The sequence below is a fragment of the Peromyscus maniculatus genome, chromosome 20 (genome assembly GCF_049852395.1).
Source record: "Peromyscus maniculatus bairdii isolate BWxNUB_F1_BW_parent chromosome 20, HU_Pman_BW_mat_3.1, whole genome shotgun sequence".
Classification (NCBI taxonomy): Eukaryota; Metazoa; Chordata; class Mammalia; order Rodentia; family Cricetidae; genus Peromyscus; species Peromyscus maniculatus.
The window spans coordinates 38,561,677-38,582,090 of NC_134871.1; the positions used below are offsets into that span (position 1 = coordinate 38,561,677).

The window sequence follows — 20,414 nt, forward strand, 5'->3', positions numbered from 1 at the left end:
GGACCTTTGGAAGAGCCAGCCAGTGCTCTTAACCACTGAGCCATCTCTTCAGCCCTTTATTTAAGTCTTTTTAATTACATTGTGTGTGTGTGTGTGTGTGTGTGTGTGTGTGTGTGTGTGTGTGTGTGTGTGTGTGTGTGTGTTGGAACTCTGTTCATTCCTTCTGTGTAGATCCAGAGGATTGAATACAGGTACAGAAAGATGTGGCTTTCTCAACATAAATGAAAAAAGTCAGATACTAAGGTTTCCTCCTCTTACATGATCTTGCATCCATCCTTGGTCAGGTGTGTTCAGATTTGTGTTTTCTGATATGGTTTTGATATGGCCTTGTGTTGGTGACTGCTGGTGGTCTATGGTAAGTTATAGGTGGTGATGCTTTACTTGTGTGAATACCCTAGCTATTCAGTATGCACTGTGGGTTGTTTTGCTTTGTGCAGAAGGAAGTTGTTTGCTGTGTAAGCAAGATGTAGAGTTGTTCTCTCAGCATGTGCATCCACAGTGGAGCCACTCAAGGCAAGGCACAGCCTGGAAGCCATTGTTTGATACACTGTGGAACAGCTTAAAGTGAACTGGAGGACCCAACATGGGAAGCACATTTTTCGTTTTTAAATTTGGTTTGTTTTGTGTTGTCAGTGATCAGATCCAAGGCCTTTTACATGCTAGGCAATTGCTCTCCTCCCTCCAGGTATCAACCCCAGTGACAGGAGCTTCGTGTTTTGAAGTTCTTTTTTGACTTCTTGTCCAGAGTGTTTTTATTCTACAGGTTTACTGATACAGATGTGGCCTTTCCAACATAAACAACAGAAGATAGATAGGTGCTCAGGTTCCCGATCCTGAAGTCATTACTTTACTGCTTCCCCTCCTGTCCCAATACTTTGTTCACTTTAGGGTTAGTTTGTTTATGGCAGAGCATGGAGGGTTAGGAAAGAGACTGGGTGTGGAGATTTCAGAGTTGAATAAAGTATGTTCTACAGTACCAAGAGTCCAAGGAAATGTCTTCAAATAGTTTGGTTTGTATAGCAAGAAATTCAGGAGTGAGTGGCTTCAGGTCAAGAGAGGCTTCTAGAAAAGTGGAAGGAGGCTGGTAGTCAGTGAAAGAGCTCCAAGAAAGGCCTAGGCTGCACAGGCATTGGATTGACACCAGGTTTGTTCCTTTCATGTATTTGCCATTGCTAAAATGTTATATTCATGTTAATGTGGAAAGTTTTAGGCAGTGACCAAAACACAATGAGGAAGTGATTTCCAGCCTGCATGTGTCTGTCCTCTGCTCTTCCCTGCACTTTTCTTTCCTAAAGTCACTAATTCTGTTCACTCCCTTCTCCTCTCCAGTCCCCCTACTGATTCCTGTCTGAGAAACTCCTTAGCATCTGCGGCTTTGTCTGTGCCCATGCCTTCTCACTGAGACAAGGGGTTCGCAGACAGCTTAGCTCATGCCCGACTGTCCCGGAGGCCATTCATGTTTTTGGTCTGTCTCTGTCTCTTAGTAGATATCATCATCTATGTGCGTGTCTCCCTTGTCATTGAGCAGACCTCAGTACTGGCAACAGGCTCTGGGCTGCTTTTGTTTCTCACTCGGCACTTAGACAATATTTTGCTCTTCTTCCTGGAGGTGAGTGACGGGTTAGATGGTTCTGGGTATTTCAGGAGTGACTGCTTTCTCCTTGTCCCCGGTTCATCAGAGAATTGTGGATTAAAGAGTCTCTCCTTTCTTCCCTATGGGCTCTGGGAACAGAATTATCCTTCAAGAAAATGTCAGTCTTTATAATTCAGTGACTGAATTATACCCTCATGCTATCGCAGACGCCTGAGTATCGTGGCATTCTGTGTGTGCCAGGGACGCTGTGGGGTTAGAGTTTCCTGGGATAGATAATTTGCAGCAAGCACAGCTATTTTTTTCCATTTAACTTTCTCTCCAGCTCTCTCAGGCAAGCTGCATGGACTGTGTTGAAGCATGGTGGCTACAGCATTGATGAGTCTATGAAGGAGAATGCTAAACATAGGACATAGGTTCAAAGAATAGGGGTACCACTGTGTTCTAATCAGAGACCTGCTATGGTCAGCTTTCTCTTTCAAAAGGATCCCTCTCTGTTGATGGAAAAAAGGAAATAAAAGGAGATGTAGAAAAAGGCCTCCAGCAGTTGTGTATGAGAGGAGATAGCCAGCAGGTGGCTGGTGATGTAGGGCTGAAGAAAAATGGGCAGACTTAAGCATATTCCTATGTAAGACTGCTAGCATTTAATTAATTGGTGCCTTAAACAGTTAGTATGCTCTCTGCACAGGTGTTGTAAATAGCACAGTGCACACAGAAGGCCTGGCCAGGACCCTCTGGAAAGTCAATCTGGAGGTGGCCACTGGGGTGCAGGAGGTGGTGCCCCTTGCTGGCCTTGGGGTTGTGAAGAAGAATGCTTTTGAAACTTTGAGAGCAGAGCATTCAGTCAGTCCTCAGTGTTGACTTAGAGTCAGTGAAACATCCAGGTAGGCTAGTCAACTGTTTGGTGAGAACCCAAACAGGGGAAGCCTTTTAACAGAAACCCTACTTGTTCTTCAGGTTTGCTTGTGATTGTCTCCAGGGAACAGTTTCAGATCACATGTATAGAAGGGCAGCTGGTCTTCCTCAGTGAAGATCATGGTTATTGCAACTCATATGCACTCTCTGTTGGGAAACACTCACTGATGTCCATTTGCCATCCTGGTGGTTGTGGAACTTTTCCTGTGTGTGGGGTGTGGGGGTGTATAATTGGCATCTGGAGATAAATCATTGCTTCTAGAAATGATAGCAATTTCATTTTTTAATGCAGATGAATAAATAAAATTATTCATTACATTTTGACTTAATGGAGAAATGAATGCTGGGATGCATTAGTTCTTACTATCTTCTTGCAGACATAAGTGCCATACTAAAAATTGAACCCTGAATTCAGTGAGACAGACTATGTTTATAAAGTCATTGCAGGGACCCAGAAAGGGACTGCTGCAGCAGGGATGAGTGGATGATGAAGATGTAGAACAAAGACAATGCAGTTCTATTCCACTGTCAAGGAAAATGTAACCATGAAATCTGCAAGTGAATGGGCTGAACTAAACCATGCTATACTGAGTAAGGTGACCCAGTCCCAGAAAGACAAATGTTACATGTTCTCTCTGACTTGTGGATCTGGCTCCAAATGTTTAGATTTGAGATGTCACCTGGAGTAACCAAAGAAGCCAGGAAAGTAGAAAAGGACCATGACGAGGGCTATGAGGATGGAGAATAGTGGGACATGGATGCTGTGAATGGGGAAAGGGGAAAACTGGGGTCAGGGGACTTAATTGTGGGTGATCAAAGGGAGGGTAACACAGAGGGGGAGTTATAAAAGAGAGATAAATAACACTAAGAGTAGTTGAAAAGTGCATGGGGGGAGCTATAAGGAGACATTTTATAGTCTTTAAACTACATGCGTACATACATATACACATGCATGTATGCATGCTTTCGTACAGTGTGTTTGTGTATTCATATATGTGTAGTTTCAATGGAGTTACGGTGAGGTGACAGTGTTCCCCCAGGAGGCATAGACTAACAACAAAAACCCCAGTGCCGGGCAAAGGAAACCTCCCTTCTAGTTGCTGGTCACGGGAGTCTAAGAAACTCCAGAAGTAATACAGAATTCTGCCATTGCTCATGATTACATCACTTAACTTGTACATTAGACCCTGTTACTGAAGACACCACACACTGTGGACAGAGGACTTGGAGGATTGGAGTTAGAACTCACCTGGAAGCCAGTTACTCCAGGTGAGGACTGGCTTGCACAGTATCAGAAGGAGCTACTATGCTAGCTGCCAAGGGAGAAACATGACCAATAGTTCTACCCAGCTGTAAAACCTGAGCATCAAGATGCTGACAAGCCAGAAAGATATCTCTGCTGCTTAAGTGGTGACACATCTTCAGGGTAATCAATAGCTATCTATTTAGACTTGAGGTCCACCAGGTAGGAAGTAATTTGTGCTTGTTACTGTAAACCTACCCAGATGTTACCCATGGCTGGTGAGGTCATGGACCCTCTAGGAGAACTTACTGCTGTCACTGTCCTAAACAAACCAGTATAGTTTCTAACTGCATTCTAAATACTTATCCATATACCCACACATGAGTATATGGATACTCATATACTCCTCCACAAGGAAGCTCTTTTACAGTACATGGGTGCCATTCCCGAGATCCACAGATGGTCACAATGAAGAGAATAAATGACCATGGAGAGCTCAGCTTCAGTTGGCACATCTACAATGCGCATCTACTCCTAATGCTCAGGGAACATGAGGGAAAATGGGGTGGGAATATTGTAGGTGGACCAGGACACTGTCTGTGAGACAGCGTTTTATAGATGTCACAGGGAAGCGGCACACAGTGAGCTAGTTAACATGCCGTCCTGGATGGGGGCGGAGGGAATGAATGTCTTCTAGTTCCATCCCTAGATGAAGAACTACAGGCAGTCAGTGGCTAGTGGGAGGGGAAGAATCGGTCTTCTCCTGTGATGAACCTCCTGGTAGGTTATCCAGTCCCAAGTGGTCAGCTCTCAACACAGTCTCAACACATGTGTAGCTAGAGTTTTCCTGCCTTGCTCATAGTCAGGACAAATCTCTCACCTGCCAGTCCCACAACCGCTCAGACCCAACCAAGTAAACACAGAGACTTATTTTTCTTACAAACTGTATGAGGCCGTGGCAGGCTTCTTGTTAACTGTTCTTATATCTTAAATTAGTCCATTTCTATAAATCTATACCTTGCCACATAGCTCGTGGCTTACTGGTACTTTATATCTTCCTTGTCCTGGCGGCTGCTGCAGGCAGTGACTCCTTCTGCCTTCCTATTCTTTTATTTCTCCTCTCTGTTAGTCCCGCCTATACTTGGTGCCTAGCCACAGCCAATCAGGTTTTATTTATTGACCAATCAGAGCAACTTGACATACAGACCACCCCCAGCACAGCCAAGTGCAGACCATCTCAGACACCTGCACTCAGGCCCATGGTCCTAATCATCCTCTATGCGGACCTGCTGGGTAAAGCCACTAGGAACCCAAGAACAGGCTCCCACAGGACATACAGAACATCCCACAGCACACATGTACATATGAGAAGTGTTCAATGAACTCAGCAGATTGTGTGTGTGTGTGTGTGTGTGTGTGTGTGTGTGTGTGTGTTTATGTGTGTGTATGGATGGATGATGGATAGATGTAATAATAAGTAGAGTTCATGGATTTGAAATGGGTGAGAGATGTGTGAAAACAAAAAAAATTCAAGAGAAAACCTTGTTAATTATTAAACATTTGATAAAGAAAACAAAAGAATCAACATCATGTAAGAAATGCAGTTGCATCTTCTGGAAAGTCCAATCAGGAAAAATAATAGAAACTTGGGGATCCAGCTCAGGGGTCCACTGTCCAAACAGTGGAAACATCTAGGAAGATGGTGCAGAGAGTGGGTAGCAAGGACAGCCAGACACAGGTGGATCAGGATACTGATGCCCCTACCATGTGGTTGTTTTTGATTGTTTAAACTCTATATGATTTTTATATTTAAAAAAATTACATTTCAAAAATAAGGAATAAGTCCATGTGAAGATGAGACTGTTTGAATTTTGGTTGAAGACCAATAAAAGTAAAAACTTGTATGAGAAATGCCATTTTGATTGTTGAAGTGTTCTGATTTCAAGGAAGTCACTTGAACTGCCATAGTTAGACCGACTGCTGAGTGTCATTTCTCCCTTAAAACAGCAATAGCTATGGCATGGATCACTGAGACAGCAGCCAGTGTCCTAAGTGTGGACTCAGAATTCTCACCAAGGAGAAGTGGTGAGCTGGTTGAGTTTCTGGTTTGCAGACAGGAGTATTTGTAATTTATCTCAATTATGGAAAAGCTTTCAAAACTTCTCCATTTCTCATTTTAACTCCTTTGTTCAAGGTGTTTCTTGCATGTGTGTGATATGCTAAGTATTATTAGAATGATTTATTCTCACTGAACCACCCAGTTCTTAAAATGACCCTGGGAGAGTGGTCGCTTTTCTCTTATCCTCTGCACAGGAGAGTGAACCAAGAACACTGAGGACGGGATGCTTCCCCAGTGTAAACCACAGCAGTCTAAGCTCACAGGCTGTGTGCTCAGTAGCCCACCTCTCCCCTGCTTATTCAGTTAGAAACCATAGATATCCAATTATGTGAACATCCTGCATTCTCACATCTACTTACTTTGTTGTGACTGATTTGTCAGTCACCGACTAAGAACTCATCTGGGTCACTCCATTCATTTGAGAACAAACTCATCTGGATCTGTCCATTCATTGAAAATGAACATAAGAGCTGATAAAACATGAGAACCCATGTGCCCCATTCCGGGACTGTTTTTCTCACCTGTATGCTCGTCCTAGCCCTGTTTATGGTTGGTAGGAAATTCATAATTACCGCTGTCACTGAAATGGCAAGTACAAACGATGACTTTTTAAGTTTTACCTCTTTGGTACCACTTTGTGGAAAACATCACAGTATGATTTATATAGCAGGAAGATAAATGCTTGTTAGTGATAAGTGGTGTTTGGTAGTGTTTCCCAATGTTCAAGGCTGGTAAACTATTTTAAGATTTGAATGTTACAAATATGGCCGGTTTGTTTTTCCTAGTTCAACTTTGTGGGGAAGCTTTTGGGTCCACGTGGCAATTCTCTGAAGCGCTTACAAGAAGAAACGTTGACAAAAATGTCCATCCTTGGAAAAGGTTCCATGAGAGACAAGGCAAAGGTAATATTAATCATAGACAGTGGTGACCTTGTTGGTCATGTGCTATTATGTCTCTTATGTCTGTTTATCACCTGTTGTGTTAATGCCTAGTGTTTAAGAGCTGAGGAGAAGCTCATAGGATTATAGGAAAATGTTCTATAAGGTGATGTATTTTGATGCCCTGTAGAAGATTGAGTTTCTCTAGCTAGTTCCAAAAACACAGTGTCTTACCACTTTTACCTTTTAAGAATCATGTACAAAATCAAACAGTAGTGCTTGCATTTTTTATTCTGAATGTAGCATGTCACCTTTTATAATGAAGAGAAAGAAAAGTTACCAGTATTCCCCACCATTTTTATTTTAAAATAGTCGCTTTGGGACTTTTTTACTGTGTAGATTTTTCACCTACTTCCACATGCTACATAAGGATGTGTGGTCAAGAGTGGCCCATGTATGACTGTGGTCTCTTAGGACTCCACTGTCCAGTGCTACAGTTGTGTTTGTAAGTGGGATGCTTCACACTGCGCACAGGAGAATGTGGCTTACTAATGCATTTCTTACAGTGCCTTCCAGCCATTAAGTGATGTATGATTGGACTTGACTTACAGTATGTGTACATTGACTTCTTTTCCTGCCCTTTGTTTGATGTGCTCATTTTATGACATTTAAAAGATGCCTTTAAATGTTTTCATAATTGCTTCATATTCTGAAAAATATTTGTTCTACATAGAGGTATTTGTGTTATTTGCCCTGTTGTTTGAGAAGTTAAAAATTACTGAGTTACTTTACTTATTAGGAATTTTCACCTGACAGGGCTTCTTAGGTGGCTCTCTGTTGTTTACTCTCTCTTATCGTTAGCGGTTTGCATTACCGAGAACCCAGCACATATTCCAGAGGCAACCACTCTGAGATGTTAAACGATGGGTTTTAGATATAAAGTTACTCAAATAAAATAGTGTTGCCTCCTAACGAGCAAGTCCATCTGAATGTATTTTTCCTAATATGAGAAATCTGCCTTTAATCTGTGTTATACTTAGGAAATAAGACAGATGATAACATTTTCTTATGTGCTGAAGCCGAGACTTGGGACCTCGGGGCATTATCTGGATTAACCAGAAGAATCAGCTCCATTATTAGGTTAACACAGTGAAGGCGTGTGTCTCTGACAGCAGCACTAAGGGAAGTGGAAAACATGCTGTGTATCAGACTCACACCAAGTTTCAGACACAGGTTCCAGGACCCCAAAAACTTGAGAGTAGAAACTCAGTGTTTTCCGTATCGGTGTGAAACTAACCTAGTAGCACGTTAGTGTCACACCTCACAGGTGTGGGAGGAAGTGAGGACGGCAGCTCTCTCCCAATTATGTCTACCTGTCCAATCACAGTCCTAGTTTGTGCCTGGCTGTCCATGCATAAATGGGATCCTGAATGCCACCAGCTTGCTATCAAAGTTGAGTGATCCTTTCAAATTCTTCTGTCTAACAAGGCTGTGGCTGTTCTCTGCTGCTGGCATACTTGGCACCCAAGAATGACGGTAACCAGTCACCCTCAAGAAAAAGGAGTCTGTGTTGTAAAATAATGAGTAACCCCGTCCCTGTCACTCTGGTGACTTTGCGTGCAGCCTGAGCGGCACTGAGCTGTGTGGAGGAAGAGGGGAGCCCGGCGACATCTGCCACAGGAGTTCCTCATGAATGCCTGTCACCGAGTGTCTCCCCTGTGTGTGCTGTGCAGGCACCCACCCTATTTACAAGCTTAGACCTCTACCCCAAAGCACGTCTCTCCCCATTCCTGTCTCTAACCGCATGGATCCATCACCAAAAATGTATGGCGATTCTGTGTTTGGCTGATCATTCTGTCAAGCCACAGAAGAAGGAGAGGAAGAGAATATATTGTACAGTTTGCACTCCACCCAATCACTGTCAGTGCAATAGACCCAGAAGTCTGTGTCCCTCGATTTCATGAGCCCTACTCCGCTTGCTGCCCCTAAGGAGAGCTGTGTAGAGTCAGGTCCGTTAATTCTCAATCTCTTCAGAGATTTCTTCTCATTATACCATCCCTCTAGAAAAACATTCCGGATCCTGGGAAGACAAGGGGTGTGACTATTGTATGCCTAGACCCTGTTGTTCTAGAATCAGGGAGCAAGCAGGAGTGTGAGCATGGGCCAGGAGGTAGCAAGTGGGAGAAATAACCATGACAACTAAGGTCTCCTTTCCAGGAGCTGTCTCAGTGGTTCAGGCAACGAAGATGCTAACTAGATAGACATCCTGGGTGTGAAAGACTCAGTTTTGTTTTGGCATTTGGGTATTTAGAATTATTTGCACTGGGCTAGAGAGATGGCTTAGAGGTTAAGAGCACTGACTGCTCTTGCAGTCATGAGGTCATGAGTTCAATTCCCAGCAGCCCCTCGGTGGCTCACAATCATCTATAATGAGATCTGGTGTCCTCTTTTTGCTTTTTCAAGACAAGGTTTCTCTGTGTAGCTTTGCGCCTTTCCTGGAACTCACTCTGTTGCCCAGGCTGGCCTCGAACTCACAGAGATCCACCTGCCTCTGCCTCTCGAGTGCTGGGATTAAAGTCATGAGCCACCATCGCTTGGCAATCTGGTGCCCTCTTTTGGTGCTCAGGTATACATATAGACAGAACATTGTATACATAATAAATAAATAAATCTTAAAAAAAAAAAAGAATTATTTGAAACTCTGCCCAAATGGTACCAATTCAGTTCTTGGGTTTTCATAAGTAGTCACACAAATGTCAACCCAAATCTCATAAAGAAACTGAACTGTGCATCTTTGTGTTGAATCTAGTACCCTTCTTTGGCTACATGCACTAAAATTTGCAGGGGAACTTCTAGCTCTTCTGTGTTAGCTTTCTATCACAGTAGCAAATACTTGAAATAACCAGCTTACAAAAGAGGAAGGGCTTACTTTGGCCCACACTTTTGGGGTACCACCCCATGATGGATTGACCACACTGCTTGGCGATCTGTAGTGAGACAACACACCAGAGTCTGGAGTGTAGAACAGCAAAGCACTCACTCGTGGCCAGCAAGCGCGAGAGAGGATGGGACTGGTACCTACTGCTTCTTCCAAGGCACACCTCCAATGATGTGACGATCTTGCCTCCAAGTCACCTCTCCCAGTCACCTTTCTGGGGACTGGGCTTGAGAGGGACACCCAGGGTCCCATCCTTAGCAAGCTGTATGCTCTATTCCTTTTCAAAGCTCCCTCTTCACTCCACCCTAGCAGCTTTCTCTTCCTCCTTGTCATGCTCGCTTCCTCCGCCATGTGGTCTATCAGTTAAACCTTCAAAAAGATTTCCCCGAAAGCGACCACAGGTGACAGTTTAAGTAACAGGTTTCTCTTTGGTATGCACCATCAGTATCCCGTTTGCTGGCCTGTAGCCAGCTCTTCTCTGCTGGAATGCTTGGACATTGATTGCAGTTGATCCTTTTAGTAGTTTAACTCCAGCCTGCATACATTCTCAGTTAATCATGTTTGTTTCTGAAGAGATAGCCCTTACTCAGTTTTAAAACTCTGATTTGAAAAAAAAAAATCACATTAAGTTCTAACAATGTTTACTACTCTAGCAAATGTAACAAGAACTCATTATGTTCATCTGTTTGCTACACCGATAAGCTGCGGCCAGTGGCTGCCTTCTGTTCTTGCAGTGGTGCTGCGGTCTGTCGGGGCTGCAGTTGGTGTCAGTCATTGCTCTGTCCATTCTGCCCACATCATCTATGTTAGAGGTGTGTCCTGCTCTAGATGGCACGCTGAACACGCTTCCTAGGAGTCTGACTTCAGCAGGCCCAGGAGATAACCCTACACTAGTGCTGTCCCAGGTTAAAATCCTCCCTGATGAGATAAAGGGACCTGCCCAAAGTCAAGTCTGCATCCTTCCCCCAGACAGCGCTCTTCCCTTCATTAGGAAGCCGTGAAACAGCTTTCTGGAGCTCACTCTGGATTGCACAGTGGCTAGTCATAAGACCTCCTTCACGATCCAGCTGAACTCTGGGATAGAAACGGAAAACATAACCCAGCACTTCACACATCATCAGGCAAGATGGGCATACAGGGTCTGCTCTCTGGCAGTCGCCTGCTAATGAGGGAAAGCCAAAAAGAAAGAAGTGGACTTGAAACATTTTTGGATGTTTTGAATTGTGGTGAAGCTTGGTGTCAGCATCCCAGAAACAGCGAGCATCGATAGTGCAGGAGTGAGCTGGGCACTTGGCCAAGTAGAAGAATGGAGTTTTGTGCATAGCTAGGGTAGATAATGGGGCAGGCGGGAGCAGACAGGAGTCAGCATGTGACCAAGGGCAGATGATGCCTTCGGGGCAGCATCAGGACAGGGGAGACTGTATCCCAGCAGGATAGAATGCCTGTCCAGGGTTCCTGAGAACCTGGGAACACTAGGATCAAATTTGCAGTTTAAAACCATCCTGGGTTCACTGTGGAGTCTTCCATAACAATCATGTCAAATACATTTTGGGTAATTTTTGCTTTGAGTTTTCCTGTTTCTAAATGTCACATTTTAAACGTGATTTTCTTCTTTAGGAGGAAGAGCTGAGGAAAAGTGGAGAAGCAAAATACTTCCACCTTAATGACGACCTACATGTACTCATTGAAGTGTTCGCGCCCCCAGCAGAAGCCTATGCCCGGATGGGGCACGCCTTGGAAGAGATCAAGAAGTTCCTGATCCCTGTCAGTACTTTTCACTGATCCTTGACTTGTATCTTAAGGTTGTGTCTTTGCCAAAGCCTCCATGATCTGATTCCCAGTTGTCATTTGTGTTACTGTCCCTGTTAAGAGCTTCCTGTTTGTCCTGTATCATAGACCTCACAGTAGTTCTTTTTAAAGCAGAGAAATTTTAGGCAGATTAAATACTGCCACCCAGTTTATTAAATTATTGGAAGAGCAGAATCACTAATTCAGATTTTGGGACTCCAAGATAAGTTTTTCTGTGATCCTGAAAATGCGACATAAATTCCGCGCTGTTCCTTAGTCATTAGTGTCCTCTATGGGCCGGGCCCGTGATTGAGGTGGGACATGCAGACTTAAATAAAAGCAGCCCCGTGTCCTTGAGGAATGTGTAGTTTAGGGGAAAATTGAAACCCCAGTGGATGGTTGAGTATAGTGTGCAGACATGCCTGTGATACTCAGAGGCTCAGAGCACAAGGACTTCCAGGAGTGTACACCTTTCAGAAGCCAGGCTTTGCCACAAAAGTGATGATTTAAAGGGAATATATCCCTACCTTTGTTCTGAAAGTTAATTTAAGTATTTGTGTGCTAGGGATGAAAAGACCTCCCCCCCACCCCCACTCCCTTTGGCATGTTCATGATAAGCTAAACATTTTGGCTCTACAGACAGTTGCTTCAGAGAAGCTGGCACATCTGCCAGACATCTGTCTGTAGAGCCTCAGCCTCATCTGAGACTGTCCTTAGAAGTCCTGGACTCTGCTGGAAGAGTGACTTACATACAGTGTGGATTATGTTCATATCGGTTATCAAGAAACCATTGTATTTATATTGAAGTACATTTTAAGTCTGGATTTCACTCAACCATACCACTGAGCTACACCCTCAGCCTCCTTTAGTGTAAGAACAGTACTCACTGGGTGGTAGACACTTGTAAACAACGATGACTGTTCCTTCCCTCTCAAGTGTGTAGTGTGACAGAGAGGTCACTGGGAACCGTATATTCACATAGATGACTAAAACTACAGTTGGCAGATTCCTTCTTCCATAGATGGCTACATTGGTACCTCTCATGGCCTTTGTAGTCTTTCTCGGGAGGTCAGGTCTTTTTTTTTTCTAACCCAGAATGTGGACTCACTAAAAAACTGTCTAAACCAAAGTTACTAATGTCTCCTGCTATCACTTTATATATGTTTAATAGTATTCTTTCATTTAAGGATCTTTTTGCCAGGTGAGATGGTGTGCCTCTTTAAACTCTTCACTTGGATTGCAGGAAGATCTCCAAGTCCAGCCTGACCTACATACCAAGTTCCAGGCTAGCCAGGGCTACATTGTGAGATACTGTCTAAAAAAAAAAACAAAATAGAACAAAACACAAACAAAGTCCCTTTGTGTTCATTTTTTGTATATGGCATGAGATTAGATTCTAAACTGACTTTCTGTTGTCCCCCTGTTGGATTGCCTAGCTCCAGTCTATTTGGGATTCTCGGTTCTGCCCCACTGATTTATAGGAAACCTGTCCCAATCCAGTTGCGTACTTTTCCTTCATCCTTTCCATGAACTTTGAAGTTGGCCCAGGCTTTCCCCAAACCTCTGTCTTTCTGCCATAAGTAGTGTCCCCTGCCCAGTGCAGGTGTGGCAGGTGCCCTGCTCTGTTTTCCTTTCTCAGAGTTGTCTGGGCTCCTCTGCATGTTTGCTTTAGTATCAGCTTCTGACTTCTGGAATATTCAGCAAGGATTCTGCTAGATGTTTTGTTGAATCTGTAGATGAGTCTGGAGTTCATTTTAACTTTGTATCTTCTTTTCTGTGAATATGAAGTACTTCTCATTTTTAAAAACAATATTCTTTAATAACTCAAAAATATTTTATGTTTCTTCAGGGTCCAGCCTGACTTATTTTGTAAGAACTATGTCCAAATATTTTTTTAAAAAGGATTTATTTTCATTTTATGTGTATGAGTGTTTTGCCTGCATATGTGTCTGTGCACCACATGTATGCAGTGCCCACAGGCGCCATAAGAGACTGTGGGATCCTCTGAAACTCTTGTGTGGGTGCTGGGAATCGAACCTTGGTCCTTTGCAAGAATAACACATTCTCAAACTGATGAGCCATCTCTCCAGCCTCATTTCCACATATTTTGTTTTATGATACTGTTGTGAATAGAATATTTATTTGTAGGTACAATTGATTTTCTTCATATTGATTTTGCTCTTTGACCTTGCTGGATCTTTTTACTGTTTCTAGAGAGGTTTTTTGTTTTTTGTTTTGTTTTGTTTTTAAGAAATAGAGGCATTAAAACATAGAGGGTGATTAAATAAAATTCTAGTTAACTGAATTACTAGAGTTCTGTGACATACCTGTCACACTGTTACTAAAGACCACTCCGGGCATTCTGGGTGCCTGTGATGTTTTTCTTGGTGTCTTTTTCTTTTTTGTGTGTCACCGCCGCTCCCCAGTCTGCTGTCTTCCCACTGCTGCTGAGATCAGATGATCCTGTAGTTTTTCCTCCTTTATTCCACCGATAGTAGCATATCACATCAGTTGATCTATACAGCCAAGTTTGCATTCAGTCTGTCCTCATATACTGCCCTCTTCACTTGTTGCAAGATGTGGTTTACTGTTAGTTTGTAACGTCTCACATCAGTAACCCTGAGAGACTGGCTTATTGAATTTTTTCCACTTGTCGTTTCTGGTGTTGCTCTCTGTGTAATGGAGCTGCCCCACAGTACTCTTTCTTTTGAGTTTTGAAGAGCTAACTTTAGTCTTTCTTATAATGCAGACCTGTAGGTGGAATTTTCTGTCCTGCCAGCCGCTCCTGAAATAACCACACAGAAACTTATTATTAATTATAGATGCTTGGCCAATAACTTAGGCTTGTTTTTAGCTAGCTCTTAAAATTTAAATTAACCCATTTCTATTCATCTATGGGCTGCCTGGAGGCTCGTTTACCTCATCCATGTATTTCCCATCCTGATCACTCTGCTTCCCATGACATCTCTTCTGACTCTACACTTCTTCCCAGCATTCTCTCTGCCCTGAAAATCCTGGTTAGCCATTGGCCAATCAGCTTTTTATTAACAATGAGAGCAGCATGTCTTTACAGTGTACAGAAGGATTATTCCACAGCATTTCCACCTTTTTACCTATTTAAAAAAGGATGGTTTTAATTTTAACATACTAAAATTATATACAAGAAAAACAATTATCAAGTAAGAATTACAGTTATAATATACAGTCTGTTTGTATTTGGCAAAATAGAGAAAAATAGTCGATCAGCTGTCCTCTCCTGAAAAGTCCAGAGTTTCGTAACTGATTCACTTTCTACCATGATTAGGAAGAACTGCAACTGTAACTGTCTAGTCTTTAATCCCCTCAAAGACCTGAAAAGGATATAATATTATCTAAGTAAACAGGAAGTGCAGAGCAAGTGACTTCTAAAATTAAAAGATGACAGAAACAACTGGCTGCCTGGACAGTTACCCTAGGTTCTAATGTAATGTTGGGGTATACAACTTTGGCCTACAGGCCTAGCATATCTGAAAGACTTTCCTGTGAAGCAGGGAATTTTGAAGGACTGTCCTACCTTATCTTGGCAAAGCTGGGCAGTTGCTTTCTTTTGCGTCCTGCTGGTCCAGTTTGGACAGCATACTGTCAGCAATCAAAGCCAGGGTTGTTTTGTTGTCCATATGGCTAGCTTTTGCCATAAAATAAACTGCATACAGAGGTTCTTTGATGCCCATCATCTTCTTTTGAAGCAAATTGGTACTATCAGGAGCAGACATGTCTCATTGTCACGAAAAGCCTTAGGGTATTAAACATATTAAATATTTAATATGCAATGGGAAAGTACAAGGCTTATCTGAAGTCCTGGCTGGAGTAATTTGTGAGGCTGGACCATCTGAGCTAGTAGCCTTGAAGCTATTCTGGATGCAGAACTCTGAAGAGACCATAACAGAGGTATTTTGAGATGCTGGATCACCTGGACCATCTTTTTTCATTGGTATCTGGTCTCCTTGTTTTGAAAATACCTAAACTTTTAAAGGTAAAATACGTGTCTGTATTAATACAAGTATAGACTGTGAGTTGTACACAAGTTAGCCAAAGGTGATTTTTTTTTTTTTTTATGTTTGAGCAGGTAAAACATAATGTTACATGTTTTGTAGGTTTTTTTTAGCTGTTTGTTTGTTTGTTTGTAGCCAGGATTTTCAGCGGGGTCTTCCTTGATCAAACCTGATCAATATCAACCTGGAATGAATCCACAGGCTTTTATTTCCTGTAAAAATAAAAGCATAACCTCTTTTCTAAAGTAACATATCTTTTGACTTTCATTTTGAAGTCAAGACACTTTTAAATTTATAGTTTGGTTTAATCCAGCAGTTTTTATAATCCATTGTGTCTTAGCAGCTGTCATTTCTTTATTAGCAATCAGAAAATCTAAAGACAACACAATGAAATTTAGGATCCAGACTCTCTGTAGTTTACTTTATGTGACTTACTATTTTTTTTTAATTTTTATTTTACTTTACTGTTTCTTTAAGGACTTTACTATTTTTAAACTATTTTTAAATCTATGACTGTATATACCTTTCTTTTCTCTCCCAAGGCTATGTACATTTTTAAACACATTGTAACCCATTTAGAGGGTTTTTTTTTGTTTTTTTGTTTTGTTTTGTTTTTTACATCTGAATCTGTCTTAATTGAACATCTGTATTTTTTATTGCATTAGATGAATTTTAAACTGTTATGTCATCCGCTGACACAATTCAGGTTAGTGAATGGTGGTCGTTGGTGGTTAGCTCCATCGAGCAGGCATGTGCCGGAAAATGTGTCTTTGTATTCGGCTGGCATGAGAGATGGAAGAATAGGAAGCCAGGTTTGGCTCCATTTCAGGTCTTATGTGGATATAGGTGCCCCATGTTTGTGCCAGATAATGCATTTATCTAATTATTTTTTATCAAATACCCAGGTAAGAACCTGAATGATCAGAGAAGTGGCAGAGAAGCGACCAGCGACCTCCTATCCCTTCCATTCTTCCATCCAAAAAAAAAAAAAACCTGAGATGTGTCTAAGCCCTGCTTTACTACTTCCTACCTCTTTATCTGTCCTCAGTCCTCCAAAACCTCTATGGTTAATTTTTGTCAGCTAGTGGCTAGCTCCGCCCTCTGTTTCAAAGCCAGTTTTATGGTCAGAATGCAATCGGAATATCACACAACATAGACCTGCTTCCATTTTGATTTTCTGGGAGTGAATTTCCTTGACTTACATGGTGAAGAGTAGGCTTTATAAATCTTGGTTGGCAGTTTGTGCCCACAGTTATTTGGCTATGCCTCTGTCTGACCTGTGGCGTGTAATGAGTCTAGCAGTCACTTTGTTTCTGTCCATGACACTTTGTTCTTTTACTGTGTCTAGAGTTTGGTTTTGAGCAATATGTTATCACATGTCTGTCATGATTTTGATGGGTAAACTTGGTAGATCTGTAAGTTTATATTTTTCTGTACATGTGGCGTGTTTTCAGTTATTGTTTCTCTGTGTTCTTTCTCTTCCCTGCCCTCCACCCTGAATGACCTACTTGGAAGTCCATGTTGGAGTGCCTGCTCCTGTCCTGTAGCTACAGGCTAGTTTTTTTTCCTTTCTCTGTTTCTCAGGTGGGGTAGTGTACATGGCCTGTTTTCAGGTTCCCTGCTTCGACTGTCTCAATTTTACTGTGGAGCTTCTCTGGGGACTTTACACAGCAGTGATCTGACTTTTCCATCTCTTCTTTTACAAGTATAATGTGTGGCTCATCTTCAACACAGTTGCCTTTGCCTGCTTTTCCTCTATAAGAAGTGTTCACATTTTTTTCTGCTTGTCTCTTTATCTGTTGTATTTGTATTTGAACATGCTAGAGTGTAGATAACACACTGAAGCAAATCTGAATTTTGTATACCTCGATTCCAAGGAAGCTAGCTGTTCTTGCTGGTGTTCTGGCTTCCATTTCTCTTATAATCCACAGGCTCTGTGCCCTTCATGCTTTCTAGGTGTGTTTATGTCTTCCTCTCTTGCTTTCATTGTTTCCTGTCCTTCTAGAAGAGAGCATGCTGTATCCACGTGGCTCAGTTGTCACCAGTGGCTGGCCCAGAGCTGCGTGCTCAGAGTCCTGTGTAATGTGATTTCCCTGTTGCTGTGCAGCATGGAGTCCAGAGCGGCCGTTTTCACATCTGCCTTGCATCTCATTCCTTCCCGCTGGCATTCCTTGGTGTCTCCCCTGCATAGACTCACTGTCAGGCAGGTGTGCACGGCAGCTGATCAAGGTCTTGCCTGGCCCACTTCAGAGCCCCACTTCGTTCCTCTCTTGTGAGCCAGTGTGTTGCTGGCCTCTCTGGATGTTGAGATATCAGGCTTGCTGATTGGTTGTTCTTCCTCACTCATTTCCTGTTGGCATTTTTACTGCAGTGGACATGTTGCTGCTAGCATGGGTGCTTCACCCATTATTCCAGAATAAGTGAGGTGTCTCTTCCACAGAGCCATGGGTTTTTCATACTCGGGCCAAAGAGGAGGAGGGATGGCATCCCAGGCAAGAGCACCACAGACTCTGCAATTTAGTAATTTTTCAGGAGGGATTTTACTCTATTTTCATTTTATTACAAGACTTGAATCCATCCTCAGACGCCTTAGATGGTGTCTTTGAACAACTTTCCTTTCATTGTTCTTCACAAAGACACTCTCCTCAGTTATCCAGAATATACCATCTCTCTCATTATTTTTTGTTTCTTAAAACTCATGTGATTTTGTACACTTGTTCCTGTGAGCATATGTGAAGTTTCATGATGCTATTTTTTTGTATCTGCGTAATATTTTGTGCACATTCCAGAGTTTATTTAGCTGGTCTTCAAATAATGAGAGTTAAAGTTATTTTTTATAGTTACAGTGTCAGCACTGATCCCAGGAAAACCTTGAACATAAATACTGTGGTATTTTAGCAAATAATTATGAATAGTATTTTTTTGTCAGAGGAGACACTGAATTCCAATGTTACTTTTTACTGTTACGATTTTTCTTTTTCTTTTTTAAAGTGTGCGTGTGCACGCTTTAGCTTGTGAATGTCATAGGACAACTTGCAAGAGTCAGTTCTCTCCTTCCGCCATGTTGGGGTACCAGAGATTGAACTCAGGTCATCATTCCTGAGTTTATCCTCTGAGGCAGCCCACCAGTCAGTGCTTTAGCATTGCTTTTAATGAGTTACTTAAAAACTTTTCCCACATTCTCCAGGTTCACATAACAGACTAAATTCACTAGGTAGAAAAGTCATGTACACATATGAGTGCACATGCATGTGCATACACACACACACACACACAGAGTGGTGGTGGGGAGAGATGTGTGTGTGGGGAGAGAGAGAGAAACAGACAGAGAGAGACAGAGAGGGGGGGGCTATAATTCTAATCCCCTTTCCAATTCTAACTGTTGATAAAAGTGTAGATGTTTCAATAGTTTTATTTTTCTCCTGGGGAGTTGTGAGTCAAACCATCATGGATGGCTTAGTGGTACCTAGGATGCATCACACCTGCCCATCTGACATTACAAGTGTAAACGAACTAAATCTTTCCTAAATTGCCTTAACACATGGCCATACACCCAGTCATTTAGTATCTGTGTATTTTCAAATAGTTTTGCAAAGCTGATATTTAAAGTGGCCTGTACTATAAACATCTCATCTTTCTTAGGGCAGTAAGATTTTAACTTGATTTTTCCAGACTTTTACTGATGTCTAAACAGTACTTCAGCCACGATCTTTTAATCAAATCTATTTTTAGCCATCTACAACTATCACACCTCCCAACAACTTTCCACAGGGCAAGTATTAGCATCTTTCTAGCACATTTTATTTAGAATGTGCTTTGCAAATTGTTTATTAACCTTCACACGTTTTTAGCTGATAAAATGGCTGATAAGGTATTAGCCGTCTTATTTTAGATGGTTCAGAACAATGGGAAGATGCAGATGACCGCAGTGGGGCACAGGTAGGCCTGGGAGAGGACCTGTGTGTGTAGCCCTCCCGTCAGCCAGCAGCAGTGGTTTCCATTCCCAGTGTGCCCCTTCCTTCCGAGGGTCTGTTGCAGCTCTCTTCTTGACAGTGCTCAAGGGATTCCTCTTATTCCACAGTACCTGCCAGGTTTTTTTTTTTTTTTTTTGCTTGATACTTAGGGAAAGCCAGGAAGACATGGTTTTAGTTGTAAATGCACTGTTTGTTTCCGATTTTTAATTCAGGTTATAAATACGTCAGGACACACCTCAATTCCCTGTCCACACTGACGTGTGCTCATAGTTTTCCAGTTGGAAGTCCCCCTGGTGCCTCTGAACATGTGAAACCTTGTGTCAGTGAGTGTGGTTGGTTGTTTCTGCTCTTTTTTCAATTATGAACGCCCAGCCTTAGCTTGGCTTGCTGCTTGCCAGCTTTTCTTAACTTATCCCGACTACCTTTTGCCTCTGGGCTTTTCCTGTTCTCTTCTGTAAACCTTACTCCTACTCCGTGGCTTGCTGTGCAGCTGTGTAGCTGGCCCCCAGAGTCCTCCTCCTTCTCTTGCTCCTCCTCCTCTCAGGTTTCTCCTTCTATTCATCCTCTCTGCCTTCCAGCCCTGCCTACCCTTCCCCCTGCCTCACTACTGGCTGTTCGGCTTCTTATTAGATCATCAGGTGTTTTAGGCAGGCACAGTAACACAGCCTCATAGAGTTAAACAAATGCAGCATGAACAAAAGTAACACACCTTAAAATAATATCCTATAACATGTGAGTGCCTTTCTGTAGCCGAATATCAGGAGATGCTCCTTCCTTCACTTTGGCTTTTAATTGTCTTTCACTCTTTATCTCGCTGAATTGAATCCCGTGTCCACCTTCTCCCTCCATCCCATCTGGTCAAAGGGTGGCCTTCCTGTTAGCCAGTCCCCAGACTTCCCCCTGGGCTGTGAGACTATAAAGCAACACAGACTTCGTG

General features: G+C 42.5%; 1 protein-coding gene across 11 annotated transcripts in view; it reads left to right on the forward strand.

Moving 5' to 3' along the window:
- The window catches only part of Khdrbs3 (KH RNA binding domain containing, signal transduction associated 3), a 172,200-nt gene that overhangs the window by 74,930 nt on the left and 76,856 nt on the right, over positions 1-20,414 (forward strand). For all 11 annotated transcript variants that reach the window (XR_013046421.1, XR_013046420.1, XR_013046423.1 and 8 more), the window contains exons 3-4: positions 6,654-6,770; positions 11,302-11,448. Coding sequence is in view for 6 of the 11 variants with exons in the window: in XM_042264735.2 (XP_042120669.1) it covers positions 6,654-6,770; positions 11,302-11,448 (264 nt within the window). In the remaining 5 variants the exon portion in view is untranslated. The remainder of the gene's footprint in view (positions 1-6,653; positions 6,771-11,301; positions 11,449-20,414) is intronic.